At 42.7% G+C, this 16,334-nt stretch overlaps 1 protein-coding gene across 1 annotated transcript in view; it reads right to left on the reverse strand.

Annotated features, from left to right (window-relative positions):
* The window catches only part of PLCB1 (phospholipase C beta 1), a 630,414-nt gene that overhangs the window by 239,464 nt on the left and 374,616 nt on the right, over window positions 1-16,334 (reverse strand). The window contains exon 7 of the mRNA XM_066595662.1: window positions 11,843-11,918. Within this exon, the coding sequence (XP_066451759.1) occupies window positions 11,843-11,918 (76 nt within the window). The remainder of the gene's footprint in view (window positions 1-11,842; window positions 11,919-16,334) is intronic.

Raw genomic sequence — 16,334 nt, forward strand, 5'->3', positions numbered from 1 at the left:
ACCGTATATCAGCTCTTTTTCTGAACTACAAGGAGAAGGATGTATGATTATTACAGGCATTGTCTAGTTAAGAAAACTCAATTTCATACATCCTACAATGGAATTTTTGGTTTAATAGAGGGGGGGAATCTCCTTATTCATGATCCTCATCTCTTAGTTGGAGTGGACAACAGCTACGAAGAGATATTTTTGCTCTGCAGAATGAACCTGTACTGCATTTCATAGACAACCCATTGATGGTTTTGTGATCAGCTGCTTATTGTAACGGTACCCATCTAAAAAGTAGAGCTTGTCCAAAACGAACAAGAAGAAAAATATACAACTATTCTAAATGGCAGCCAAAACTGTTTGTTGTAGATGGAGGACATCTCATAAAAACATTGTTTTTTTTTTCTTTGCCTTATTACTTTTTTGGAAATAAACTTTATGACTGTTTGCAAAAAAAACAGTAGTTTAACCCCTTGAGTGGCAGGTTTCCTACCACCCTGTCGTGCCCACCAGGGCAGGTTTTTTAAAATGGTCTAATCATTGAATTTCAACTAGTTTTGCAGTTGCGTCTCAAGAGCCATAACTTTTTTTATTTTTCCATTGACATGGCCATATGAGGGCTTGTTTTTTGCGGGACAAGTTGTGATTTTTTTAAACAGGGGGAGGAAAAAAAGAAATGGGGAAAAAAGAAAAAAAGGGGCCATGCCATTAAGGGGTTAAATAATGTATTAACTTCCTTCTCTGGGTCATTATGACGCATGGATACCCCATGTGTGATTGTATTTTTGATTTTTTACAAAGTAAAGGGAGACAAGTGTTTTTATAATTTTTTTAAATAATTTTTTTTACTTTCTTTTTTTTTTTTAATTTTTTTTAATTTTTTTTTTTGTCCCTTTAGGGGACTTCCACAGGGACCCATCAGGACCCCTGATCACATTCCGGGGGTCCGATGGTGACAGCCCTTTACATGCTGCAGTGACAGCTCTTTACATGCTGCAGTCACATAGACTGCAGCATGTAAAGGGTTAACACAGCAGAGATCGTAGGTTTTCTCTGATCTCTGCTGTAAGAGCAGGTACCTAGCTGTCCTCTGACAGCCAAGCACCAAGCTCTCCCTGCCACAGAGACCATCGGCTGGCTTCTGACAAGCCGATGGTCTCTATGGCAACTTGTAAACAAAGCAGGACATTGCCGACATGTCGGCAATATCTTCTGCTGGTTTTTCAAAGCCCTTGCTTTGTTCTATGTGGGTCTGTGCAGGCAGAGCACACTGTCACAGCTTGTGGCATTGTGCTCTGCAGCCCCCATAGTGATACATAGCCCGGAAATCTTCCGGGCTATGTTGCTATGAGCAGTGGAGCTCGTCCCGGAAATTTTCCGGGCGTGCCACTCAAGGGGTTAAACCACCTGGGATCCAACATCTCCCACTAGTGCTGCACGAAGAAGCAACCAAGCAGATATAATGAAGTATGCCTGATCTCCAGTGGCTTTCCCTGCACATCACCGTAGTGTGTAGGATAAGCAGAAGTTTAATGAGATGAATGAAATTGTACTGTTTATTAATGTTATACACATTCATTGGGATCACCATTTGTATTCAGCTGTCCACTAGGATGTACAGTAACGTACAATGTTATTATTTTCATAATTTGCAAAGGTTAAAAACAACATTAAAAAGTGCCCAAATCCTAATATTTTTAATCTACTTACCTTTAGAATTCATCACCATTCCCTAGTTCGGGTTCCCACCATGTCCCTTAACATACTTAAAGTGATCCTTTTGATTCAGGACAAAAGTTTGTGCTACTTATATGCCCGTTCCAGGTCCCATTTTCAGCTGTCAAAAATGGCTGAAGCAATTTTCAGACTACCTAATTCCCATGTTGCATTGGTATTATTAGACTATCAGTGCACTATACTTACTCTCTGATAGGCCAGCACTGCTCACGTGATCAGTGCTGGCCCCTTAGAGAGTAGTCCACAGTGTGCATTAGGTAGGTAGAAAATCTTATTGGCCATCTTGGATGGCTGAAAACAGGATCCTCAACTGGTGGATAGGAATGACATTGGGAGAGAAGAAAGCCAGCAGGTAACGTATTCTTTCCACCTTTGGTGCCGTAGCAGAATTTTGTCCCAAAACCAGAGGGTTGCTTTAAAGGATTCTAAAGTATATTGAGAGTTTTATCAACTTTGAATTCTGACTATTTTTTTTCCTCTGGAAACCTTCTTTAAATATTTATTTCCAGGTTTTTCAAATTAAGGAATACGCTATTAATTTTTTACAAATATTAAATTATGCCCCAAGAGCAATAAAGAAGTCCTTGCATATTTCTAATGTGTGTTAGTTGGGAAGCTCTAGAATCTTCTGTACTTTTTCAGTTCTCAAAAAGTAAGATGGTAACAATTAAAAATTAATGACATAGATGCTGTACGCCATATGTAATCCCATATGGTAATGTCATTTCACTACATGAGAAAAAAAAGAACAAGCTGCTATTTTTCCTTTTCATACATTTTAAATGTAACCACTTAAAGAGAAAAGTTACCGCAAGGAAGATGTGCAATGTTAAAACAAAGAAGAAGCAGCTCTTCTTCAAATGTTTAAGAAAATATTGCAATGGAGATCAGATTACTCAAAATACATCCTTCTTAAACTGGACCAATTGCTTCAGAACTCCAGAATTCAGTGTTGATTACTTTCAAAATACTGTTATTTTTGTACAGCGTTTAGCACTGTCTTTTCAGCGCTGCGCTAAATGCTATACAACGCTGCACTTTGAGACCTTAGTCGGACGGGCGTTTTTTCGCTCGATTTGCGGATCGCATGACGGATGCGCATTCGCAAATCGCGTGACCGGGGCCCAAAAATCGCCTGAAAATCTGCTCTTAGCCGCGTTTCATTAGAAACGGGCCGGAGCTGTCCAGCGCATTGCATTCAATGGAGCCAGCAATACAGCCGGCTCCATTGAAAGCAATGCGCTGCGGGCGAGTGTGGGATGAATTGTCGGGAAGGGCTTAAATATATAAGCCCTTCCCTGCAATTCATCCAGAAATGTGTTAAAATAAAAAAATATATATATACTCCCCTTGTCCCGGCAGCCGGAGTTCAGCGCGGCCGGCCTGCAGTGGGTGTGAGTGGGTGTGAGTGAGAGCTGCCCCTGATTGGCTCAGCGCTGAGCCAATCAGAGGCAGGTCTGACTAACACCCACTGCAGGCCGGCCGCGCTGAACTCCGGCTGCCGGGACAAGGTGAGTATATATATATTTTTTATTTTAACACATTTCTGGATGAATTGCAGGGAAGGGCTTATATATTTAAGCCCTTCCCGACAATTCATCCCGCGCACGCCGGCAGCCCAATGCTTTCAATGGAGCCGGCTGTATTGCCGGCTCCATTGAATTCAATGGGCAAACATCGCTCTTCTCTGCCACAGCTGTTACAGCTGTGGCAGAGAAGAATGATTTGTCTTCTATGTGTTCTCAATGGGGTCGGTGCTGCTGCCGCCGGCCCCATTGAGCGCATATAGAGAAGAGAACAGGAATCGCAGATCGCAGATAAGTGCGATCTGCGGTTTCTGTTCTATAATTTATCGGACGAGCGCATACAAAGCGCTCATGTGTCCGATACCATTGCTAAGCAATGGTTTTAAAAAATCGCCGGACGCATGCGCATGCTCAAATCGGGTGAAAAAACGCCCGTCTGACTAAGGCCTGACAGTGATGCATGTTCCATCTTTGGCCGTTTTCAGCCCTGCGTCGCACATTGAAATGAATGGCCAGCGGTTTCAATGCTGCTAAAAACGTGGCACAACTTGGCACCACGTTTTTGGTAGCGCTAAATGGAAGCGCTAGCTAGACTACCTAAAAAAAATCAATACTCACCTAGCTGGCACCGTCCGGGTCCCTGCTACTGCTCTCCGGAGCTCCAGGCAGGCTTCTGGGCACTTAGCATCGCCGACAGCATCTTTTGCTAGTGACGGGGTTTGAAGACCCCATCTCCAGCATGAGATTGCTCTGAGTGGTTCCTTAAGCACTGAGTGAGCCAATCAGAGCAATCTGTTAAAAAAATGCTGCGTCTCTCCAAACGTCTGTGTGAGGGAGGCCTAAGATGCATTTTTTGTTAAAAAAATATTAAAATCCTTTCCTGTCCATAAACTTAGCCAGTGCCTTTTCTCAATTTCCCAACCTGCCGGTCATAGACATTAGCATCCTCCAAGTTTTCCCTTCAGCAGACATCTCACTGTCGATCCATCTCTATCCTCTGCCCATATGGCGCATGCATAAGCTAAGCCTACCTCCTAAAGGGCCAGTCCTTGTTCCCAGCTTTCAAACCCAGCCTATCCAGTTGCTTCCCAGTTTATTTAAGGCACCCTCCACTACTGGTTGTAGTTCCTAGCGATCAAAGTGAAGGTGTTCCAGTACCTGCTTGATGCTTGGTTTGACCCACTGCCTGTGTGCCCAACTTTCCCAAACTCTTCTTATCCCAACTTTGGCTAAACTCTTGACTACAATCTGCTCGATTGCGACTGCCATGACTTCCTGCCTGTTTGCTGTACTGCAAGAACTCCACCAGTTTTGACCTTCTGCTTGTCTATTGTACAGCATAAACTCAGGCTTTCCTAACTTTGGCCAGTTATACCGATGACATCCTTTCCTGTCCCTTCAGTATCATGCTTCAGTTACTTCTAACCTCTCTGGGTTAGCTGACAATGTACTGAGACTACTTCTAGGGAAACAACCCAGAGGTTCCATTCAGCAAAGGCCAGATCTCTCCAGGTTAAAGGATAAAGACCAGGGACCTTTTAGAGCAGCACTCAGGAGCAGTCCAAAGTCGGTAGCACAGTTGGTCCATGCCACTGCATTACAAGGGGTGTCCAAGATTAGAAAAACATAGCTGCCTTGTTCCAAAAGCAGTATGATCCAGAGCAAGTGGCAGAGTGAGACATAGAGCTATAGACACACACTAAGGTCATTTTCATTGGAAGTCACTTAATGTCATAGTTTGCACAATCTATATACTAAAATGAAAATTTGCTTGTTTATTTTGTTTGTTCTTCATAGGCTCATACATGTCTTGATGGGTCTCAACCAAACTTGGAACATACTCTTCATGATCTAACTTAAAGGGGTTGTCTCGCGAAATCAAGTGGGGTTATACACTTCTGTATGGCCATATTAATGCACTTTGTGATATACATCGTGCATTAAATATGAGCCATACAGAAGTTATTCACTTACCTGCTCCGTTGCTAGCGTCCCGGTCGCCATGGTTCCGTCTAATTTCGGTGTCTTCTTGCTTTTTTAGACGCGCTTGCGCAGATCCTTCTTCTCCCTTCGGCTGGTCTCGAAAGCATCGGCGTTTTGGCTCCGCCCCCTTGTACGCGTCATCGCGTAGCTCCGCCCCATGACGTGTGCCGGTTCCAGCCTCCTGATTGGCTGGAATCGGCATGTGACGGGGGCGGAGCTACGCGATGACGCGTACAAGGGGGCAGAGCCAAAACGCCGATGCTGCCGAGCGGAGCCGAAGGGAGAAGACCGCACAGCGCAAGCGCGTCTAAAAAAATCAAGAAGACACCGAAATTAGACGGAACCATGGCGACCGGGACGCTAGCAACGGAGCAGGTAAGTGAATAACTTCTGTATGGCTCATATTTAATGCACGATGTATATTACAAAGTGCATTAATATGGCCATACAGAAGTGTATAACCCCACTTGATTTCGCGAGACAACCCCTTTAAAATACTGGGGGAAGGGGTTCTACTACTTTTTGCTCATAGCAACCAATCACAGCACAGCTTTCATTTAACTTGACCAATTTAAGGAATGATGATTAGTTGCTATGTGCAACAAACTGTTTTTACAGTTTCAATAAATGAGATCTATTATATAATCTTTCTGAAATAAGAAGCTTTGTCATTCAGCGTAGTGAATAATTTACTGCTTCCAAAAAACGAACACCCATTGGATAAGTCCAGCCTAAAGCAAAGAAAGTTAAATTAACATGAGCGAGTGAGACAAGCCAACAACTACTTAACAATGCCCAAGAAAGAGCCAGGACATCAAGGGCTACAGAGACCTAAGAACAACATGAGGCCAGAATTCAAAAAGAGAGTAAATGAGTCAGGACATCAAGGGCTGCAGAGACTTCAGAACAGCACGAGGCATGAATTCAAAAAGAGAGTGAAAGAGCCAGGACATCAAGGGCCGCAGAGACTTCAGAACAGCATGAGGCATGAATTCAAAAAGAGAGTGAAAGAGTTAGGACATCAAGGGTTGCAGAGACCCCAAAAACAGCAACAGTCTCAAATTCAAAAAGAGAAAGACAGAGCCAGTGCAACAAGGGCAGCAAGGAATTCCAATTTGTTGCTGGAAGGTTTTCAATATGATCCTCACAAGGACTATCATCAACATCCAGATTTTATTATTGGGCGAATGGACCAAATATGTTCCTACTGTCACGCCAAGAAACAAGTTATAGGAGTGGAAACACGGGCAATACCGGGTATATAAACTAGTCTATTATAAAACTGAAAAACTTCAGCCCAAGACAAATGTACATTTTCAATACCGAAGTGAAACTTTCAGAAGTATGGGAGTTATTAAATTCAAATAACTAGTGAGATACGATTATAGTATTAAAAGGTCAAAATTTGCACCAAAGGGTTCTGTTCTCTCAGTTATAAAGTGTCATTTTACTCTATTAAAGTTCTATGTGGAGTTACTAGGTAACAGATGACGGTTCAGATGTATATTACCATAGTAATATAAGTAATGTAAGATCTAACCCTGGCAGCTGTGATACGCTACACATCATAAAAGCAAACTATTCTTCAGTTCAAACCATTTAACTTGTTCTCTACAAGCTGCAGGTAGCAATACAGCTAGAATGGCTCTACGTCCCTCTTCACCTGATGTCACTCTCAACGCAGCTGCAGAATTATGCTTTATTTGCTTCTAAAGTTTTTACAAGTGCCTTTGCGGCTGCCTAGAGAGGACGAGTTATAGAGTAGAGTGAAAACAACCCAGAACTGACTTCAAGTAAGGCCGCTTTCACAGGGCCACAAAATAAGTCCAATACTGTTCATTTGAACTGAAATGATGTCATCGTGGAGGCCTATGGTGATCTAACTCCACTTCATATGAACTGTTAGAGGTCCATGTCTTGTGACCATAATAAAAAAATACTGCCTTAAATGGATTTTCTCACCAAAGCCTATATCAGGACTGCAGCCCCAATGGGCCTCGAAGTGTGAGTAGAGAAGTATGTGAATGTACATCTTCGCTCCATTCACTTCAAAGGGACCGCCGGTGATAGCCAAGTCAAGCCTTCGGTTATCTCCAGTGGTTTCATTGAAATGCAGCTGCTCGTCCTTCGCTGCCCACACTTTGTGACATATTGGGCCTGCATTCTCGATATCGGCTTTGGTGAGAAAACCCCCTTAACAGAGGCATAATTTAAAGCTCTTGAGCCTCAATGTAAAATGAGACGTGTAATTTGTAATACTGGTGTCTTCTTATGTGGTAAGGAAACATTAGTGCCTCCTTGGGACAACAGGGGCCTTGTGAGGCGCAGAGTGTTAAGGCAGCAGAACTGCAGTCCTGCTCTCGTTCACGACCTGAAGGTTGCAGGTTCAATCTCCGCTTGGCTCAGGTAACCGGCTCAAGGTTGACTCAGCCTTCCATACTTCTGAGATTGGTAAAATGAGTATGCAGCTTGTTGGGGGAATAAAAGATGACTGGGGAAAGCAATGGCAAACCACCCCGCAAAAACAGACTGCCAAGAAAGCATCATGATGGAATGTCACCCAAGGAGTCAGTCATGATTTGGTGCTTGCTCCAAGGGACTTTACCTTTACCAGGCACAAAGGTGTGGGTGTGACTCTTAGCTCTACCCTCTCTAGAACTACGCCCTTAGGCGCTTACAAGTTACACTTTTAGGATGGATCCACAAATAGCAATTTGGTCATATTTTTTATTGGCGGTAACCAGATGTCTATTGTGACCAAAGGGATAGTACTACTTAATTACTATCTAATACTATCTAATAGCATTACTATCTAATGTTCACACTAGACATTTTTTACTTCTACTTTTTTTATGCCCTTTTCAATACAATGGCTTTTTTCAAAACTATAGCATGCTCTACGTGTTGTATTATAGCAGGTGTTTTTCTCCAATAGAACACAATTTTTCAAAAACATTCATGTGTTTTTGCTTTGTGGTCTTGATGCAGCTCCATTGCCGTATTCTGATGTACAATGCTAAAATGCAGAAAAGAAATCCTTGTTTTAAGGAGGCTTTAGGCCTTAGTCAGACGGGCGTTTTTTCGCGCGATTTGCGGATCGCATGACGGATGCGCATCCGCAAATCGCGTGCCCGGTGCCCGAAAATCGCCTGAAAATCTGCTCCTAGCCGCGTTTCATTAGAAACGGGCCGGAGCTGTCCAGCGCATTGCATTCAATGGAGCGGCAATACAGCCCGCTCCATTAAAAGCAATGCGCTGTGGGCGAGTGTGGGATGAATTGTCGGGAAGGGCTTAAATATATAAGCCCTTCCCTGCAATTCATCCAGAAAAGTGTTAAAATAAAGAATATATATATACTTACCTGCTCCCGGCAGCCGGAGTTCCGCGCGGCCGTCCTGCAGTGGGTGTGAAGGGGGTGTGAGTCAGACCTGCCCCCTGATTGGCTCAGCGCTGAACTCCGGCTGCCGGGAGCAGGTGAGTATGTATATATTTTTTATTTTAACACTTTTCTGGATGAATTGCAGGGAAGGGCTTATATATTTAAGCCCTTCCCGACAATTCATCCTGCGCTCGCCGGCAGCCCATTGCTTTCAATGGAGGCGGCTGTATTGCCAGCTCCATTGAATTCAATGGGCAAACATCGTTCTTCTCTGCCACAGCTGTTACAGCTGTGGCAGAGAAGAATGATTTGTCTTCTATATGTTCTCAATGGGGTCGGTGCTGCTGCCGCCGGCCCCATTGAGCGCATATAGAGAAGAGAACAGGAATCGCAGATCGCAGATAGGTGCGATCTGCGATGTCTGTTCTATAATTTATCGGACGAGCGCATAAAAAGCGCTCATGTGTCCGATACCATTGCAAAGCAATGGTTTTATAAAATAAAATTGAATGTATGTCTGTCTGCGTGCGTGTCTGCGTGTCTGTTTGTCCTTTATGCGCTACTACACCATTCATCCGATCGCCATGAAACTTTGGGAAGTTGTTAAGTACACTCCTGGGAAGATTATAGGCATAGTACAAATATCCTACGATAAATGGCGCGCAAGCGTCGTCGAAAGTTACGCCCCCCCCACGTAGATCGAATAAGTAAGCCACCTGCTATTGTGATGTCATCACTGATGTCATCAACATCGGACGCCCTTGAACATGCCCCAACATGTTCTATAAAGCTGCATTGTGATGTCATTAAGGCTCTATTATGACACGTACAGCTTGGAACCACTAGAGCACGCCAGCCAATTACCATTGGAGTTGGAAGTGGGTAAACAAGTACTAGGATATCTTCCTAAGAAGCCACAGCAGCCGGATAAATTGTATGTTCCACCCAACGGCTATTTTATTCAGCCCGCAAGGGGGAAGCAGCGGTCTACAAAATCTAATTCTCTCATTTCCTGATGTCATAGATAGATAGATAGATAGATAGATAGATAGATAGATAGATAGATAGATAGATAGATAGATAGATAGATAGACTGTATGCAATAACCCTGATAGATAGATAGATAGATAGATAGATAGATAGACTGTATGCAATGACACGTACAGCTTGAAACCATAAATACTAGAGCATGCCAGCCATTTACAGTCAGTCTCCATTGGAGTTGGAAGTGGGCAAACATGTACTAGGCCAGTGATGGCGAACCTTTTAGGGACCGAGTGCCCAAACTACAACCCAAAACCCACTTATGTATCGCAAAGTGCCAACACGTCAGGGGACGGGGCTTATCACAACGTATGATTTTACCCACGTCGTTCTAAAAAGGACAAGGCTGTTTCAGAATAGACCGGGTGCAGATTCTGACTGCTTTTTGGACGCGGAAATACTGCAGAATGTCCTCAGCGGAGATTTCTGTGGAAAATTCTGCAGCATTTCCGCGCTCCCCCGCCAGCGATTCTCCCAGCAGTCAGAATGTCTCCCACCCCCCCACCCCCAGCGATTCTCCCAGCAGTCAGAATGTCTCCCATCCCCCCCCCAGCGATTCTCCCAGCAGTCAGAATGTCTCCGATCCCCCCCCAGCGATTCTCCCAGCAGTCAGAATGTCTCCCATCCCCCCCCCAGCGATTCTCCCAGCAGTCAGAATGTCTCCCATCCCCCCCAGCGATTCTCCCAGCAGTCAGAATGTCTCCCATCCCCCCCCAGCAATTCTCCCAGCAGTAAGAATGTCTCCCATCCCCCCCCAGCAATTCTCCCAGCAGTAAGAATGTCTCCCCCCCCCCCCCCCCAGCGATTCTCACACAACGGCTATTTTATTCAGCCTGCAAGGGGGAAGCAGCGGCCTACAAAACCTCAGTGGTCGCTGCTGCCGTCATCTAGATATATAAAAACGAAGTATGTATGTATGTCTGTCTTCGCAGCAACGCGCGACGGGTACGCTAGTGGTTTTATAAAATCGCCGGACGCATGCGCAAATCGCGGCAAAAAACGCCCGTCTGACTAAGGCCTTAATGTGACTATATCTATTAGTGTTCTTAATATAAATCTTTCTAAATAACTTGCACATTGAAGCAAAATCACAGAACTAATGACTCCCATGTTTCTCGATGGGAAAAAAAACTGGAAAGCGACCTTGTGACGTAAATGACAAATTAGACCACCCCATAGAAAACACTGGGTTTGCATTGTAGTGCTTACAGGATTTTACTGCAACACTAAAATGTGCAATTTTTTTTTGCAATAGTCCAACGTCACTTCCAACTTTTTCCTACAGGGAAACATGAAGGTTGCTTCATGGTAATCTCATGATTTTGCCACTTCTCTTAAGGAACAACATGTTGTTATGAAGTCCTAGCCTTAAACGGGCATTCCAAAATCAGTACCTTCCCCACAGGAGGTGTTGTAGCAGGGAAGTGAAGAAGAACGCATTACACACTGAGGGATTTCCTTTAGACAACACCTTAGGGACCTTCTGCAGTAACACGAAGAAGGCACTCTTTGGCGCCCAGCACTAAATGGCAGGGCATATGTGTCAAAAGGTGCAGTCATTTGGGCTGTCATCCCAGGTCGAGTTTCTGATGGCGGTTGGCACGCCACAACAAAACCCTTGTTTTATCCTTTACATGTGTTTTATTAAATGTTTCTAGGGTTTCTAATTATTTCCGATATGTAAGATGGGAGGGGGAATCATATTCTGCACTCCCTATAAATAAACATTTACCTACTACCGATCTCTATGGCAAATAACAAGAAGCGAGAGCTTGCAAATGTAGATTAGGCTGACGTCTGCTTTACTTTCCCTTTAAATATGTACTTTCAGAGACGGTTAACCATAATTTGTAAAATTGTCTTGTTATATTTGTTTATGTGATCTTATGTAGGCGAACTTGCTTGAACACTTTTCATAACGGCTGAATCGGAGTTTCTTTATTCTAATAGCAATTTCCATTCCCAGACAGAACCACATAGTCCCAAAGCGCGGCTGATAGTATGCTCTATTGTTTCCATATTCACAACTAAACCAGGATGAGAGGAACATTTATGCAATTATCAAAGCCGAGATCATTAGGAATGTTTTATCTTTTACATTTCACTTTATTGTTCCGTTAGCTTCCTTCTTAACAACGCATGCATATAGTATATCGCGTTCTGCGCCTGCCTCTCCGATACTCACTCTGCCAGATGGAAGATTACAAGACTCTAATGCAGTTTCCACTCGTTTTCTGTCTGCAGAGAATAGACGGTATATGCTAGAAAGAAAAAAGAGAAAAAGTAATGAAGTCTTTATATATTGCTTTATAGGAACGAAAATCTATCGGAAAATGAATTAGTTTCATCCCGTCCTAATACGATTCCACAGTTTTGTAGGTATTAAACCAGCGCAGAATCAACAATGCGTTTCTCGAATGTTGTGTGATCTGCATAATACCCTAAAATGCGAGTTCTCTCTCGCTCTATGATAGACTCTTAGTCGATATTCCTACATTATCATTATAATTTCATTTGACCTACTAAAAAAATCCAAAGCTTGCCATGATCTGATTTGCCTGAGACAATTTTCACTTTTCCTTTCATCTTCGTTCCTTGCTTGTTAAGCATATCCTTGCTGGTAAATTCCCAAATGATATTAAAAAATAGATCTACATAATTAATTATTTCACTTTTGCAACACTTTGGGCATATTTAAGTAGCTACCTCCATTTTTTATGTTTTCATAGAATTTATTTTAAAATTTAGTTCAGTTTAACCTAAAGTTGTAGCAATAAAAATGACCCTGAATTCTATAAACAGCTTAAAGGGCTACCCTGCCGAAAAGACATCCATGCCCCCCTCAACTAATTGCCTGTCACACTCTGGACATCTATGTATATTTGGGTCACTTTCATACAGTGTATCGTTCTGTCTGAAACTAATTAGGCACCATCATGATGCTGGGATTTTTCCATGCTCACCATCTCTCTGTTAACACTTCCATGATGCATCAGCACAGCATCACATCACCAGCTAGAACCAGTACCAACTCTGCCTGCAGGGAGGGCACTTCAATTACATTCTGTATTTTACATTTACCTAAATAAACTGCAGAGTATAAGTATACAGTCAGAACAATGAGCTGTGATCTCTTCTATTATAACTGTGTGACACGAACTATATGATCATCATCAGTTACTGTAATAGTTGTTTTTATGTCCCACTTCAAAGAGCTTGTATGGAATTATGCTGAATACAAAACGGACTAATTTGAGAATACATAAATGTAAGTAAATCTCTACTAGTCAGAACTGAGATCATATGACCACCTGAGAAGAAGGACTCAAGGAAGTTTCATATAGAAAGGAATAACTCACCAAGCTAATACTAGTAGACATATATACTGGGAGGGAAAGCTACATAATGCATAATCAGTGGGTGTTGACTTTCAGTAACAGAGATATAAGCTCTCGCTCACAACCTGAAGGTTGCAAGTTCAATCCCTTCAGGTAGTCGGCTCAAGGTTGACTCAGCCTTCCATCCTTCCGAGGTCGGTAAAATGAGTACCCAGCTTGGTGGGGGGCAATAAATAAATTACCTGAAAGCTCTGCAGAATAAGTTGGTGCTATACAAATAACAAGATTTTTATTAAGAGACATGGGGCTAAATATAAGTTTAACTTCAAATGACTAATCCCAACAAAATCATTTAGCATTTATCCACAGGATAGATGATAAATGACTGATTGTTGGGGGTTCAACTGTAGGCATTCCCAAGGATCACAAGAGCGGTGCACCATGCAACTGCTGGATGATTGGAGCAGTGGTGCATATGTGTGACCCCCGCTTCTGGTGGCGGTGATGATGCAATAACCCCCTTAAGGGCATGTGCACACATAAAAAACGCAGGTTAGAGTACAGCATTATTCCAAGTGAGTATATGGACTCAAAATGTAAAATGATCGGCAGATCTGCCACATCAGTGTGCAGCGGCAGGCGTGACAAAGCCATCTCTTTTTCAAAGGAACAGTATAGGCATCTCGGGTGAGTCATAGGATATCACAGTGTACTGCTGATGGGAAGCACACAGTCATTTTTATCTGCAGTTTAATGAATTCAAAATAAGAAAATGCAATCATGCTGCAAGGAAACTGCATTTCTCTATGAGAATAGTTACATTTTTCATATAAATGTTCAAATAAATGACGGGCAGTGAAAGTTTTCCCCCTGATTTAGGACTAGTTCGCATTTTAAATACACCAAAAACCAATAAAGTAAAAAAAAAGAGAGCCAGTTATTTTGTTAAGACCGCTTGCTTCCAAGAGTGGAACAACGTATCGATCGTCAGTTCAAAATGGAAGCTGAGAGAAACGGATTGTTATTTGTTTAGCTTGCTATTCCTTTTTATCAAAGGAGCTGATCTTTATAAACAACCCCTTATTATTGGTGGCCCCCAGAAAAAAGCTGGGTCCAACAGAAAAATTAGTTAACAGTTATCTGCTTGGGAACCCCTTCTACCAACTGAACTTTAAGAGCAGTTTCCATTTTAGCGAACCTGAGCCATTCTTGTATTATAAGGATAGCCATTCATCGGAATGGTTGTAATGTAGTATTACATTTTCTCAGTAGTAGCCACTGTAGGGAAAATACTTGGCTGGCCTTGGATTTCCCCTGCACAATATTTACTTGGGTTACTAGGAAGAGCAGGTTCTGGAGAAATCAACTGATCGCTGCAAGAGCCACATTCTGAAAGGGGTTGTCTCTTATGAGACAACCCGTTTAATTAGAATGGAGTGTGATAGTGAGGTGCATTCTTGGTCATCCCACTGATTTAAATAGGAGATACAGGAACCCTCTTCTCATTATGAGTGGGGTCCCTCTACTAGTGTTGAGAGAACTTTTGAAAAAGCTGGCTCAGTCAGTTTGCCAAACTTTGGCAAACGAAGCTGGAACTTCACCAGTAGCATTAAAATAGATGTATAATGCGCTGAGGTCCTAGGTCCAAATCTGACCAAGGCCAACATCTGCATGGAGTTTGTATATTCTACCAGTATTTTATTACCTTTATATATATATAGCACATACTTATTGTGCAGCCATTTTCATCACTTGATATTTTCTGACCCTGGGCTTAAAAGTGGAGCAAATCCACATAAATATAGAGAGAACATACAGTTTTCTTTGGTCAGATTTGAACATAGGGCCCTAGTGCTGCAAGGCAACAATGATAACCACTAAGCCACAGGAGCAACACCTCCAGCTTCTTCTTCTTCTTGTGGGTTTGGCCAGGATGAATCATTCAGATTTGCTCCAAACTTTTAGCAAAGTTTGACCCAAGACGGTGTTTGACTGGTTCGGTTTGTTCAACATTACTCTCTACCAATCTTCTAAAGGTGCCCAACCATACACCTTCAATAACTGTCAAATACAGGCTGGCTCGGCCAGCTGCTATTTCTCCCAGCTTCCTTAGACATATGAACACTTTGTTTGGTGGAACGTTTCAGTGTTTCACATGGGGACAGTGGACAAACCTGAAGCCAATCAGCTGTGTTGGTTGCTTGTGTCCATCGGGGTTAAAAGGGTTGAAAGCAAATACACCCAAAAACTTGTTTCCCAGGGGAATGTCAGGAGGCCTCTATATACATAAAAGCACTGGCATAACTATAGGGAATACAGGGAATGTGGTTGCACCTGGGCCCAGGAGCCTTAGGGGACCCATAAGGCCTTTCTTCTCCATATAGGGAGCCCAGTACTATGAGTAAAGCATTATAGTTTGGGGCCCTGTTACAGGTATTGCATTGGTGCGTAGGAGCTTCAAGTTGCACCTCTGCATTAAGGGGTTAAGAGAAGTTGGGGGGGCCCCAAGATAAACTTTTGCACCCGGGCCCATGAGCCTTTAGCTATGCCCCTGCATACAAGATTTATACGGTCCCACCAAAATCGGTTGGTTTCAATGACTTTAATCCAATGTGCATGGAGGCTTTTAGATGCCAAAGTTGACTACGTCATGGTTCTGGAAAACCATGTAACATCTATAGGCTTGTCACTGCTGGGCTCTGAACTTGAAAGCACAGAGCCTTCTACTTCTAAAATGAAAATAAATTAGCTGTCTTCATGCTATTGTGTGTTACTAATGAGAAACATTTTCAAAAAGCCTCTACCCTGAATAATTCTGTTTATCTCCAGCTTGCATTGTATAAGCGGTTCACACGGAGAAGAGGTCATCTACTGTACTTCTTATTTATACAAGTACATGACAGGTTTGTCTGCATTTTATCACATCTGCAGATGTTTGGATTGACTAGCACTAATCACATTACAGAGTAATTAAAACTCTTAGTACTGTACGAATCAATTTTACAGATGCAGAACAAATGAAAAACTGGTAAGCAGTAACATAAACTCTAAGTGCTCTTATGAGCATGTCTTCCCTGTTGTAAAATTAAAGGAGTTGTCCTCTTTAGACAATCCTTACTTTTAGAAGTATAACTTGACAATACGTTTATCGTAAAGTGTCCCACCCCAAATGAGACCCCCCCTCAGTTGTTATGGCAGTAAGGTTTCAATATTCCTACAGCACCACCAAAGGAGAAATGAAGCATTACACAGTGTACAATCAAATTAATGGCTTGTCTGTGTAATGCAGAACAGGAAGGTCCTCCAGATGCTGTCCACTCTGGCCAAGAAATGAGGATC

Source organism: Eleutherodactylus coqui, chromosome 3 (assembly GCF_035609145.1).
Source record: "Eleutherodactylus coqui strain aEleCoq1 chromosome 3, aEleCoq1.hap1, whole genome shotgun sequence".
In the NCBI taxonomy this organism is placed as follows: domain Eukaryota; kingdom Metazoa; phylum Chordata; class Amphibia; order Anura; family Eleutherodactylidae; genus Eleutherodactylus; species Eleutherodactylus coqui.